The sequence below is a fragment of the Sesamum indicum genome, linkage group LG2 (assembly GCF_026168435.1).
Source record: "Sesamum indicum cultivar Baizhima isolate 11 linkage group LG2, ASM2616843v1, whole genome shotgun sequence".
In the NCBI taxonomy this organism is placed as follows: Eukaryota; Viridiplantae; Streptophyta; class Magnoliopsida; order Lamiales; family Pedaliaceae; genus Sesamum; species Sesamum indicum.
The window spans coordinates 5,482,305-5,495,736 of NC_142658.1; the positions used below are offsets into that span (position 1 = coordinate 5,482,305).

The window sequence follows — 13,432 nt, forward strand, 5'->3', positions numbered from 1 at the left end:
CAAAGGCAAGGAGGATGCGAATTCACTAAACACTGAGTGACAACAGATCCAAACTGAGTAAATGGCCATATTCTTAACAACCAAGGTACAGAACAGAAAAATTATTTGCTGCAACAAAATGACCACTGTTGAAGCAAATATGGTATACAATAACAAACAACAAAGGCACATACCGGTTGTGCCATCATATTAACAGGACAAATGAACATCAGTTCATTATTACAGTATGCTCAACCCAAGTAAAATTTAAAGATAGTAAAGAGTATAAGGCACAATACTACTGAAACACCTTCAACTGAGAAAGTAATGGGTTGAAAGAAACCCACCTTAAGATCGCGAAGGATGATAGTGCGAACCACAAACAACAACGATTGTAACGAACGAGTACTCATGGGACAGCGTAAATGGGACGTCTCGGTATGATTCCTGCAACCCTCCCCAAAAAGACCGAATGTCAAAAAGAACAAGCTGAGATACCATACAAGCCAGTGATTTAAGGGTAGGATACATACAAAGAAGATAACGTACCGACGAACACTGGCGACGAAGAACTCACCTTTACACGATGATACTGGTGGCTAGCTGGTACACGTTTGCGTACGAGCGGGATTTTGCAGAACACGAGAAAGAAGAGGATTTGAAATGAAAAATCGAGAGCGAAGTGAAGGCGGTGGGGGTGTCTACAAGGACAACGGTGTCATTTCAAGTGCTAATTTGAGGGTAATATAGTCAAAACCACACGGCTGCGGCGTCGGGATAGTATAAATCCCACCCAAATTGGCCGGATTCTTATCAGCAGATTCATCACACCATGTCTCGAGCTTTGCTGGGTAGTAACGGGCCGCCTCATTAGCAAGTAAACGAATGACTGATCAGGACTACAGCGTATATCCCGCCTAATACGCCTTAGTAAACATGTCCAAAATATAAAACTAAGGTTGAAATATACCTTGAGTAAGATGGCATCTCCTTTTGGTACTTGAACAAACATATCCCCACCAATATGCTCTACGCCTGCAATAACATATTTCATTTTTCAACCATTAAATATTCAATTCCTTCTCGATAATATTTCTTCATTTTTCAACTATTAATTATTTAAATATTTTTTTAGAAGATAAATAATACTTTAAAATAAATTGAAACCTAACAAATTTCTCAAACTTTATGTGCATATTTCTTAATTATATAATATTATGGTTAATTGACATGCATATTGATGTGGATATAAGTTGTATCAGGGACTAAATAAAAAAATTATATTCGACACACAATTGCTACCTTAATCTAGTATAGGTAGAGAGAGGATTTTTTTTTTTAAAAGAGGGGTAAATGAGTTATCAAATCATGAATAGTGAACCCCTTTTAAAAAAAAAATATTTTGAATATTTATAATAAAATTAAAAATATTAGGGTGTGATAAGCTATATTATTTATAGTGTATCGCACGTATAAAAAATTATGTTATAATCCTATAAATAATTTATGACTATTGATATATCTATCATATAGCACTCCACTCTCAGATGAGTTATTAGAATCGGGACGAGTGAGTCTTCCAAGAGTAATAAGACACGAGAAACATTTTGGATATTGAGTCAGGTTGAACAACTATTTGGGTCGATGTTTAATAAGTTAATAGGCCAAAAATTTATGACAAAAGCCCAATACAATTGCTGAAGGTAGCCCAACTAATTGTTGGAGTGGATGGAGGGGAGGTGGTGGTGGTGGACCACAACTAATTGAAAAGCAATTGTGTGTCGAGGGTAATTTTCTTTTTTAACTCCTAATGCAACTCTATCCACAACAGATATCAATTTGTAGAGCGAAGCAAACTAACTTATCTTCAATTAAAAAAAGTAAAAAAAACTTTCGTTACGATTTTAAAGAATTATAAAAAGAAATACAAATTACAAAAGAGTAATGACATCATAAAAATAAGGATAAATTACAACAAATTTCCATAAAATTTTGGCATAATTATGGATGCTCCATTATGAAGAATTATAAAATTTTCCTAATGTTTAATGAAACTATGTAATCATTGTATGAAAGTTTGGAATTATCAATTTTACTCGTACTATATTTATTTTTATTTAAAAAAATTTTAAAAACAGAGGAAGAAAATAAAAAAAATTAAAAATTATTAAAAAAATATTATCCACTTAGTTCATAAATTTTTCTTTAAAATAAACAAAGCTATAATTCATAGTCCCAAAAAAAAAAAATAGATAAAAACCTAACGGGATGGGCCAGTTGTTGGACAACTATTAAAATCAAGAGATATTAGCTAGTATTGTCCAAATAATAACGGGGTATTTATAATTATAATAAATTTAAAAAAAACTTATTGTAATTTACCGTAATAATAACTATAACAATTAAGAAAAAAGGCATCATCATAACACCAAAAAATTGGGAAGAAATGGTAAGATTGATGGATATCATAATTGATAAATTGTAAAAGGATGGGGCGTTAATGGCCTTAATGTGAGGATACTCTGCAACGATGATACCAAGAGTAGTACCCGTACACCCACCAACATCCACTATTGTTCCAAACCTCGAAAACCCATCATATAATTTGATAACTTTTCTCATGAAGACTGTAGAATAGGCTTTCATGCCATTGCACAATGTCTTAATAATTTTCGGATCCGACAATACGAATTCGTAGTTAGATTTCCCATAAGTTTTTTCAGTTAAATTTCCTCCTTCAAGAACTGCGTCTTTTAAACTGCATATACAAAAATCCAAAATTTTAACAATAAATGATTTTGATTAGATCAAACTCAAGTATTATTCCTCCAACTTTGAAGGTTTGGATCACTTTAGAGGAAAATTTTAATCTGAATTCAGTTTGATCCTACACCATTTACACGGCCCAACATAAGATTTATTTTGTGATTGGTGTATAATTCAATAAAAATAAGGGATAGTTGCACTTCGCTCTCCTAACTTTTGATGTAATTATATGTAGGCCCTCTGTAGTTTAAAAAATTTCATGTAGTATCCTTGAGGTTTGCTCCGTCTAATAATAAGTCCCTTCATTAGTTAAAATTTATCGAATTTATTGATATTAATAAAAAAAGTCGAAAAAAATTATATTTACCTCCGATTAACTTATTAGTAACTTCTAACACGTCAAACAAATCTTTTTATAATGAACTTACCCTCATACGTCATTATGCGTTGATGCATGTGAGAATATGTATTTTCACGGTTATAAAGGTATTTTTAGTTCGAAAAATAATGTTGGCAAAATATCACTTTTGGTCCCACGCTTTACATGTTCAACACTTGTAGTCCCAAAATCCTAATTTTTTAACACCTTTAGTCCCACTCCGTTAAAAACTCACGTGCCGTTAGTCAGCTGGTATGTTCCATGTTGGTCAACAGCAAAATATCACTTTTGGTCCCACTAGATAGGATCATTCTCACTTTTGGTCCCACGCTTTACGTGTTCAACACTTATAGTCCCAAAACCCTAATGGAGAGTGGGACTTGAGACATTACAGGACAACAACGGCAAGTCTTGGTGGTTCCTTGCAGTGAAGGCTTAATCTTCATCAAAAGCAACTCAACATCTGAAGCAGAGTGAGTGAGAGTGAGAAGTATGCAAATGCAGAGAGAGAGAAGTGATAGGAACACTGAAAGCGTCCAACAAGCAAAAGAAATTCAAGATTCAATGGATCAAGATTTAACATTTGAAAGTGAATCAATAACAAAAGAAAGGTTGAAGAGAATGCAAGAAGTAATTCAAGCCCAATCCAACTTAGTCTTTGCTAATGGGATCAAGACACAATCGGAGGCCCAACATGTGAGCTTAATTTCATTAATTCAAGTACAAGGAAGCCCACAATAGGAGCCCAACTTGTCCAAGTGCAGCCATGTGGTCAAAGTAGACCTTTCAACTATATTCAAAGTGCATTTATATGCCAATTTTTGGATTTCCATGGTCATGCATGGATTTTACTCGTTTTTGACCAAGAATGCGTAGTTTTTAGTTATTTTTGATCAAGTATTGAATGTACGTCCACCAAATAGTCACTTGGGATATGAAAGGTTAATTTAGAAGTGTTTTAGGCCTATAAAAGGCACATACCAACCATGCATGCGGGATACAATCGAAATATTCAAGAATTGATCTAAGTTTATAAAATATTGAGTGTTAGTGTTCTCTTATTTTAGAGAGTCATATCCTTGTTTTAGCTTTGGTGAAACCTTTGCTTTGTCAATCTAGTCTATTAGATTGGTGATTCAAATTCACAAAGCCCCCAATTCGTGCTCGACTCAAGTGTGTCATTGTGTGGATTTATTTACTTGTGCTCATTGGTTGGTTGAATGTTCTAAATAGTAGGTCACGTTCATATAACGTGGTTGACTATTTACATTCCTCAGGTCACGGACCACTTTATCCATTTCTAGTCTACACCGCAAAGATCGGGCACTTATGGTCGATACTATATCATGTGGTATCAGAGCCTAAGTTGATACGGTAGGATTTCTTTCTTTCGTTTGATTTACCTTGAATCTATCGTCTACTACCACAATATTTCGTACCTTCCCCCCCTCCGATTGTTATAAAAAAAAATAGAAAAGAAAAGCTAAAAAAAAGGGAGAGCAGCCTAAAAAGATTTTCCTGGTTGTATCAAACTTCTTTAGACCATTCTCTAGCTACGGGTGAATGTGAAGCGTCCACATACACATACTTGGTTGAGAAAAGAATTGACATTTGTTTTTGAGTCACTAGATAAAGCATTAAGTTTCACTGGAGCTTAGATTAGAGAGTGTTGAGTGAAGTGAGACTATCATTGAGGACCAAAAGTGTGAGCCTATTAAGTGAGGAGTGAAACACGAGGGAAAAAAGAGCGTGGCAAGAATTTGGTGAGGCTTCTATAAAAATATTTATATATATTTTACTAAATGACAGAAAATCGAGATAAAGGAGTTGTTCAAGCAAGTGATGACAACAACTCGGGACAAACGATACAAGGTGGGGTCGATGCATTCCATATGCAAGCCTTAGTGAGCCACTTTGGGAAGTTGCTTGATCGTAAACTAGAAGGACTTCATGACTTGTTGGTAGCCGTTTTTGGTTTGTATAGCATCAGATCTTTTGCTTGTATTGGCAAGGAAAATTTGTGAAGTTTCAAGGAACAAAATATTACTAGGTATTGTAAGAAGATTTTTGTCACATTTTGGTTTGTTTGTGGTAGTATTTGGCAGATTTTATTAATGATAAAAACCAGTGCATTTGAGTATATTTCTTATTTTTTTGGCCTATAAAAAAAAGATGAGAATGTTGTGTGGTGTTGTGGGTTGTTTAGATATAGAAAAAAAATATGTTTTTGGCGCCATTATTTCCCTCCAAACACTGTACACAAGCATTGCAGTATGTTTTCAGCGCCAATTCCGTCAGTTTTTAACAGAGTGGGACTAAAGGTATTAAAAAATTAGGATTTTGGGACTACGAGTGTTGAACACGAAAAGATTGAGACCAAAAGTGAGACTGGTCCTATTTAGTGGGATCGAAAGTGATATTTTGCCGTTGACCAACATGGACCATACCAGCTGACTAAACGGCATGTGACCGTTTCCGTTAGTTTTTAACGATGGTACTAAAGGTGTTAAAAAATTAGGGTTTTGGGACTACAAGTGTTGAACACGTAAAGCGTGGGACCAAAAGTGAGAATGACCCTATCTAATGAGACCAAAAGTGATATTTTGCCAATAATGTTTGACCTGTAATAAATCAATTAAGTGTAAATATTAATTTTTATTGAATTCTTTTTGTTAATATCAATAAATTTAGTTAATTTTGATTAATGGGGGGCTTGTTTGTTAGATGCAAGCAAACATAAAAAATGCTAGATGTAATTTTTTCAATCATAAGGGATTTATATATAATTATACTTATTTTTTAATAGAAAAAGTGTAATTATTTTTAAAAGTAACCGAATACGTAATAAGTGTATATGAGATTTTAGAAAATATTTAAATATAAATATTTCTGTTTTAGTTGGGGTGCAGATACCCAATCTCAGCTAATCTTGTTTTGGGGTCTCTTAGAACGGATTGGCTCATTATAGTTTGTGTATATATTCAAATTAAAATAAAAAATACAGCTAGATTTTTTAATAAAGAATTCATTCTGAGTTAATTTATAAATAAATTTGGTCATTTTTATACACATAGCTAAGACATATTTCTATAAGAAGTTCCAATCATCTACGGATTCAGAATTGGACTACTTACATAAAATTTGTATTACAGTTAACGTTTAAAACTTTAGAGGGAATTTATAATTCTATATATATATATATATATATATAATATTTTAAAAAATTTACATTGACATCCTTCACGATGTATAGAAGAAAATACGTAATTACTTAAATTTCATAATTTAAGGATTTTTTTTATATAAATTTTATTATAATTATATATATCATTAAAAGACAAAGTAGCATTACAACATTTATTCAGAAAATTCTAATCTAAATTATTTGGTCATATTTGAATTAGTTATATGACAAATACATCATAAAAATAATACATCATTGAAAAAAAATAATCAATTACGTAACAAATATAATGCACTTATTTCGTGATTAATTTCGTTGCTCAATATCTGATTTAGATACTATATTTTCCAATTCAAGAAAACATACCTGAACCCCTTTACGCACTGACTAGTGATTGGCCAAAGCTGAGCAAATGACACCCCATCCTCATCTCGCACGAAGAACTTTCCCACCGGAGCAAGTTCTATTCCCCCATTCTCAAGCTTGCTCACAGAACAAGTAAGCAAAGAGTGGGTGGCCAGCAGCCGGAGCAGGCTATCAAGCACGGCGGCTACTCCGTCGTGGCTGGTCGGAAGTTGGGAGACGATTTCAGAAGGGGAGAGTTGGGCCCCACCGCCGGCCCTGGCAATGATCTCAAAGAGGTCAAGTTGAATGGCGGCGTCCAAAGCCATGGGGAAGATATGAGAGACACAAGCAGCCAAGGCCAGCGCACCTGCTTCCTCATCTTCCCCATGCTTGTAGTTTTCCATTGTAGCAGCTTAAATTAAGTCGGAAGCTGTTTTCTGCTTATACGAGAGTTGAGAGGGAAGACGATGAGAGCTGAGATGAAAGATATATGAATACATAGAAGAATATCAATAATTCAATTTTTCAGATGGGTTAGACTAATTATAAATAATTGAAGGGTTTCTTTCCTGTTGCACTTTATTAATTACATGAAGACAAATACTAATTTAGAAGTTATTATGATTAATAAAATTTGGAACCAATGAGATGTCGATTTTAGGTACAAGTACTTGTCTTTTTCAATACAAACAATATTCTCTTTAATTTGATGAGATAGTAATTGCAAGAATCTAATGTTATTGGCCATTGTTACTTAATTAATGGCGGCTCTACCAAAAGGGTCTGAAGTAGTGGTTTGCTTGCAATTAAAAAAAGAAAACAACTAGTAGTTGCGCGACACCAATTTTTCTTAAAATTGTGTTTAAAAATTTACCAATATTCTGATTTTAAAATCATCTAACACTTTACTCTAATAATAATAATAACATAATAGAGTATAAGCACACCTCACATGCAGATTTCTGGACAACAATAAGAGAACACTTATTGAGCTAAACAATAAGTAGAAAATCATAAGCTTAAACAAACTGGTTTTTCTTAAAATTATTTTCAAGTTGGATTGTGATTAGCGATTTTATAAAATTATTTTTCAAATTATCAGTTATAAAATCAAAATCAAAAGTGGGTTTTTTAGGCTATTTGACTGTATTTTAATATTGATGCATGCAATTTTGGTACGGGTGCAAAGTCCTTGGACCCTTGAAGTGGATCTGGGCCAATCGAGTAAAAATTCCTGAGAAAAAGACCTACAAAATAAAGGGTTAGCATTCCGATGCTTAAGTTAGTCCCGAATTTAAGGATAGATAAAAATGAAAATGAATGACAACAAAAAATTATGATAAAGCTGAGAATTTAGTATGCAAGAGCACGAATTTAGAGTAGTAGAATAACAACACAAGGAAGAGTTCTCGAGTGTGTCAGCGGGGTGTTTGTCGGGGGGTACCTCCTTTATTCATAGAGGAGGAGTTCTCCTGCAATAGGAGTCCTGCTGAGGGGAATCCGTATGATTTAGCGAGAAAGGCGGGATTTTGTAGATAAGACTCATTCTTATCCATTTCTTAAGCAACGAGTCTCCGGGTGAAGGGGGTTCTTTCTACGTGCAAACTACTACTTGGTGAGGAGTTCTTTAGGCTGAAGAATCTATCCTCTTGAGAGCACCTTCCTAACTATCAATTAGTTTTGGAGGCCTCCGAATTGGGCTCTTTCTTTGGGCCAAATATGACAAAGTTGGTTTCCTTCTTTATCTGGACTTTGGTGCAAGGAGGGGGCCCTTTGGGCTAAGCTAGATAGACCTTTTCTCTAGGTCGGGCTAGATCGTACAAGGTACCCTTTTTGGGCCGGGATAGTGATTTGGACGGGCTGCCTCTCTCATGGGATGGTGGGCCCTCATCTGGGCTTGGTACTTCATTTTGGGCCGTACCCATCATTCAATGCCCCCCCCTACTCTAAGGATGAAGGGTGCCCTCTTCATCTTTAGAGTAGAAAATCTTGTTTCTTCTGGAGGAGGACTGGTTTTCATTCGCAAGGGAGGAAGGTATCCTCTCATTCCCTGATGGAAGACCATGGTATTTAGGGAAAGAAGGATACCCCTATCTATGCGTCTTTTCAGTTGCTGCAACCTCACCCTTGTTGGAAAATAGAGCAGCAACCTTTTGGCAGGGTGATCTAATGTCAGTAATGATGGCGAAAAAAGGCGCGTCCTCGAGGTAACGGCAACACGCACGTCCCAGGTCATGATCTTCATGCGCTAGGTAACTGTCTCTTAGTGGGGCGGTTACTAAGGACGTGGGTTAAAACGTCATCTTCAGTAATCTCTTTCTCTTCTTCTATCTCACAATTCTTCTTGATAGCACAGGGTATCCATTATAGCCTCCATCTTCCTTTGTAAGTATTTCCTCCTTCTTTTATAAAGTTCCTTAGTTTGTTTTTGAAAAAGCATCTTCCGCTAGTGACTCCGTACATTTCGTTAAAGAGATTCTTGGGGGCGATGATCCCTTAATTAAATTAATCAAAAAAAATTAGGATGACAGTGACGGTCGCCATCCTCGTACTGCAAGAGGCGACGATGATGCTGTTGTTGCCCAAACCCACCGTTGCTCTATTTCTTTATTAGTGCGATGTCGTCCCCTGTTCCATTGCCCTCCCTGACCCCCATTTGTGGGGCTCACGAGGCGCCTTCCGTAAGGCACTGTGTGGCTAGTAGTCCGCTGACTACTTTTGTCAATCTCAACATACTTTCGCTCGGCACTAACGCAGCGCGCCGACAGGAATCACAATAATGAGAGCAATAACAGCAACAACAACAAATTAAACACGCGATTTCAGAAAGCAGATTTTATTAAACTGAAAATGCGTATACAGTGGGCAACGATGCTAGAGCAAGGCGATCGCCTTGAGGGGAATTTAATACATCACTAAACCAAGCTTCTTGAACGCATTTCCCAACCTCTGCTGGAGTTACTCCTGACTGATCTCGCCCCACCCGGCTTATTTTGTGTGGGGCCAAACATCGTCTACTTGTCCCTCCAAGTCTTTGAGTTGAAATCTGCCAAGCGTTCAGCTGCTGCCATAGCCGAACTCAAATCAGTCACCCGTTGGCGCTGCAGCTCAAGACGCTCCCAAGTCTCAAGCCTTCTATAAAAGTGAACAGCTTATCCTTTTCCGATGTCTCTGATATTCAGCATTAGTGCCGAGAAAGCTTTCACATATTCTCGCACGAAATCTGTACGTTCTAATTTTCGCAATGCCCGCCTGGCATTGTACTCGACGTTCTCCGGGAAGAATTGCTGTCGGATCGTTTTTCGAAGAAGGGCCCAGGTATCAAGCTGCACTTGATGGGCCTGTATCTCCGCATACTTGTACGCCCATAGCTTGGCATCACCAGTGAGATACATGGTTGCAGTCAACACCTTCCTTGCCTCGTCCTGCACGTCTGCACCAAGGAAGTACTGTTCCATGTCAAAAAGAAAGTTCTTGACCTCCTTCCCATCACGAGCACCGCTATAGGCCTTCGGTTTGGGAATTCGAAGCCTAGCACCGGGGTCATGAGCAACAACAGGGGTGTTACTCGCTACACATTGGAGCAAACCAATTTGAATAGACATCTGCTCCATGTCACGCCGCATATCGCCAAAACCATCGCCTCCAAAAGCACCAACCATCTCTTGGATCACTTGCCGACATTCATTCACTCTGAATTCAGCACCGTGATCTTAAATTCTAGGGAAGAGACATTCTCCTCCAAATTCATCACCAATTTAGTCAACTGGGAGTGTCCGTCCTTCGGGTTCTCAGCTTGCTTGCTAAGCGATGTTGCGTGTCGCGGGCTCCGGGTTCTCATCTTGCCCCGACACTCGCGCAACAGGATTTGCTTGGGTCACCGCAACCCGCCTCGGCACGTCATCATCCTGTACTTTGAGGGTGACGGTGGGGGCTAGGGTGGCATGGTGGGAGGAAGGAGGCGGAGTAGGGGTGGCGTTGATTGGAGAGAAGGGTAGGCAGCACAGGGGGGGGGGGGCTGGTTAGATTTTTTTTTTCATGTTTTTAATATATAATAATGATTACAATAATTTTTATCATTTTAAATTATTTGTATATAATATGAACTAAATAATAGAGCCTCCCCTTCATTCTCTCCGTCTTCCTCGTCTGTATCTCATCTATTGAACTACGAACAGCAGTAGTAGCCTGCCTTAAGCTCCTTCTCTGGCCCTTTCCAAAACGGGGCAAGAAGGGTCCATCTTCTTGGAAGTTGTCTCTGAGTAATCATCGCTTAGAAATGTCTCTTTGAGAAAGCGCATGGACTTGCTAGAAGAAGACATTTTTTTGAAAGGAAGAAGAAACTCTAAAAAAATGGAGAGAAAATACTTACAAAGGAGGACGAGAGTTGGAAGGAGATCCTGGTGCTTTGAAGAAGATTTTTTTGAAGGAGGAAGAGAGAAGAAATCAAAAGATTGCTAATGGAGGAGTTTTTAACCCACGACCCTAATAACTGAGGTACCAAGGACGGTTACCATGCGCGTGGGAGGAGGGTTACCAAACGTGCGTGTTGCGGTTACATAGGGAACTGCCATAGTTACGGTCGTTAGATTAGCCTGCCAAAAAACTATAAGTTCGCTTCCCAATAAGCTAAAGCTGTAGCAGACAGTTAGAAAAACGGACGCCCGAAAAACTAAGACAGGTTCCTCCTTCCCAAATTGCAGGGACCCCTCCACCAGACAGTTAGGAGACATCCTCCTTCCTTATAGAGGCAGACAGATTCTTTCTTCCAGTGATACAAGGACTCCTACTGTAAGGACTTAGGAGGCATCCTTCCTCCTTAGAGTGGGGGGAATTGAATGATGGGTATGGTCCGAGGTTGATTGGCCTAAGAAGAAATGCCAAGACTAAGCCAGACCTGACGGCCCAGGAAAAAATCAGCCCGTCCAAGGGTGCTAGGTTTAGCCCAAGAAGGAAGCACCTTATAGGGTTCGACCCAAGATGGAGGCCTAATAAGCTCAACGCAAGAGGGAACCCACCATACCAGAACCTGTTCAAAAAGGAAGCTTGTTCTTTCAATATCGGACCAAGAAAGAGGCTTAGTGCGAAAGCCTGTCGCACCTTTCTAAGGCCTCAGCCCAAGGGAAGGAAGGTGCCCTCAAGGAATCGGACTCCTCAGCCTAAGAGGACTGCTCACCAGTTAGGAGTCTTCACCAAGGAGGAGTCATTTCTCATCCGAAGACTTGTTGCTCAAGGAGCGGATAAGGAGCAACCTTATGGCCCAGAATCCCGCATTCCTTGTCAGTCATGCAGCTCTTCCTAGAACTTCTGTTATAGAGGGATTCATCTCTATAAATATGGGAGGCACCCCTCAATAGACTACCCCCTGCCACATTCGAGAATCTCTCTTGGTTCTACTCTGCCATTCTAATTTATGCTCTTGCTTACAAAATTCTTATTTTTACCATAATTTCTTGTCTAATTTATTTCTATATTTATTTATTTTTAAATTTGGCACTAAATTAAGTATCAGAATGCTAACGTTTAATTTTGCAAGTTCCCTTTCTCAAATGCTTTCGCTCAATTAGCCCAAACTCAACATCAAGATCCAAGGATTTTGGATTCGTGCTAAAAACACACACATCAATATTATTTAATTATTTTTTCAAGTTAGTATAGTTCTTTTAATTCAGAATCATTTATACACTGATTCAATCTTTGAATATATTAAACAACATATAATTAATTCAAAAAAATCATTAATTGATTGGTACTAAACATGCATGTGAGTAGCATATACTATTATTAATTCTCCCTTCTTGATTTGGCTGTCACGCTGGGCAGACACATATACTGCTGTATCGGACACTGTACAGAAAACAGCTTGCCAACAAACTTTTATAAGAATTTAAAATCCCCTAACACGACAACTCCAGAAGAAAGAAGAAAAAAAATTCCCTAACACGACAATTGGAGCCCTGGCTTTGTTTTTCTCAATGGACTAATTAGAGATTAATGACATTATTGTTTAATCAATTAACTCATAAACAAACACTAATCCTAGTAACTATTGGTACTTAGGTACTGTAATTAAGAAGAGTTAGTGGGCTGTTTTTTTTTTAATCTTGGACCCGTCCCACTTTACTACTGCTTGATGCCAAGATTTTAATGACCAACATCATTATTATTAGCCCTGGCAACGAGTCGAGCTCGAGTCGAGCTCGACCATTTTTGTCGAGCTCGAGCTCGAGCTCGACTCTGTAACTTCAAGCTCGAGCTCGAGCTCGAGCTCGACGAGCTCGCCCAGGTTGAGCTCGAGCTCGAGCTCGACACTCTATTCTCGAGCTCGACCTCGAGCTCGAACTCGAGTTCGATTTCACGAGCTCGAGCTCGAGCTGCCGAGCTCGAACGCGAGCGACAAAACAGCAGTGACAACCAACAACAGAACAGCAACAAGCAACAACAGAACAGCAAAAATGGACTTTTCGTTGGTGATATTGGCAAAAGCAATTCCAAATATTTTTAGTTTGTAAAACTTCTAAAATTTTAGTTTGTAAGATAAGATTTTTAGGATATTTTGCACCAATCAATTGCAGAAGCAACCTTGTGTCAACAGAGAGAAGGATTACCTCGTCGCTGCCGACGAGCTTTTCTTGTTGCCGTGAATTTGGGGGGCTAGGGTTCGAAGATGTTTGGGGAAGAAATAAGAGGGGAAAGAATGGAGGTAGAAAGAGAAAGAGAGAGAGAAAGAAAGAAAAAGGAAGAAGACGATGAAAAGAAAGAGAAAGAGGGGTTTTTGA

At 38.0% G+C, this 13,432-nt stretch overlaps 1 protein-coding gene across 3 annotated transcripts; it reads right to left on the reverse strand.

The window, feature by feature from the left end:
• Positions 1–155: 155 nt before the first annotated feature.
• On the reverse strand, positions 156–13,432 carry LOC105155388 (caffeic acid 3-O-methyltransferase). 3 transcript variants are annotated; one of them, XM_088877554.1, is made up of 5 exons: positions 13,262–13,432; positions 6,675–7,090; positions 950–1,014; positions 557–826; positions 156–426 (listed from the first exon to the last, which is right to left on the reverse strand). In XM_088877554.1, exons 2-4 carry the CDS (start codon positions 7,055–7,057, stop codon positions 681–683), a joined length of 594 nt encoding a protein of 197 aa, XP_088733680.1. In that variant the 5' UTR covers positions 7,058–7,090; positions 13,262–13,432; the 3' UTR covers positions 156–426; positions 557–680. The 3 variants fall into 3 exon arrangements, with proteins under 3 accessions (XP_088733680.1, XP_088733679.1, XP_088733678.1); XM_088877553.1 differs by having other exon boundaries at positions 6,675–7,127; positions 13,262–13,431; XM_088877552.1 differs by having other exon boundaries at positions 6,675–7,900; positions 13,262–13,431.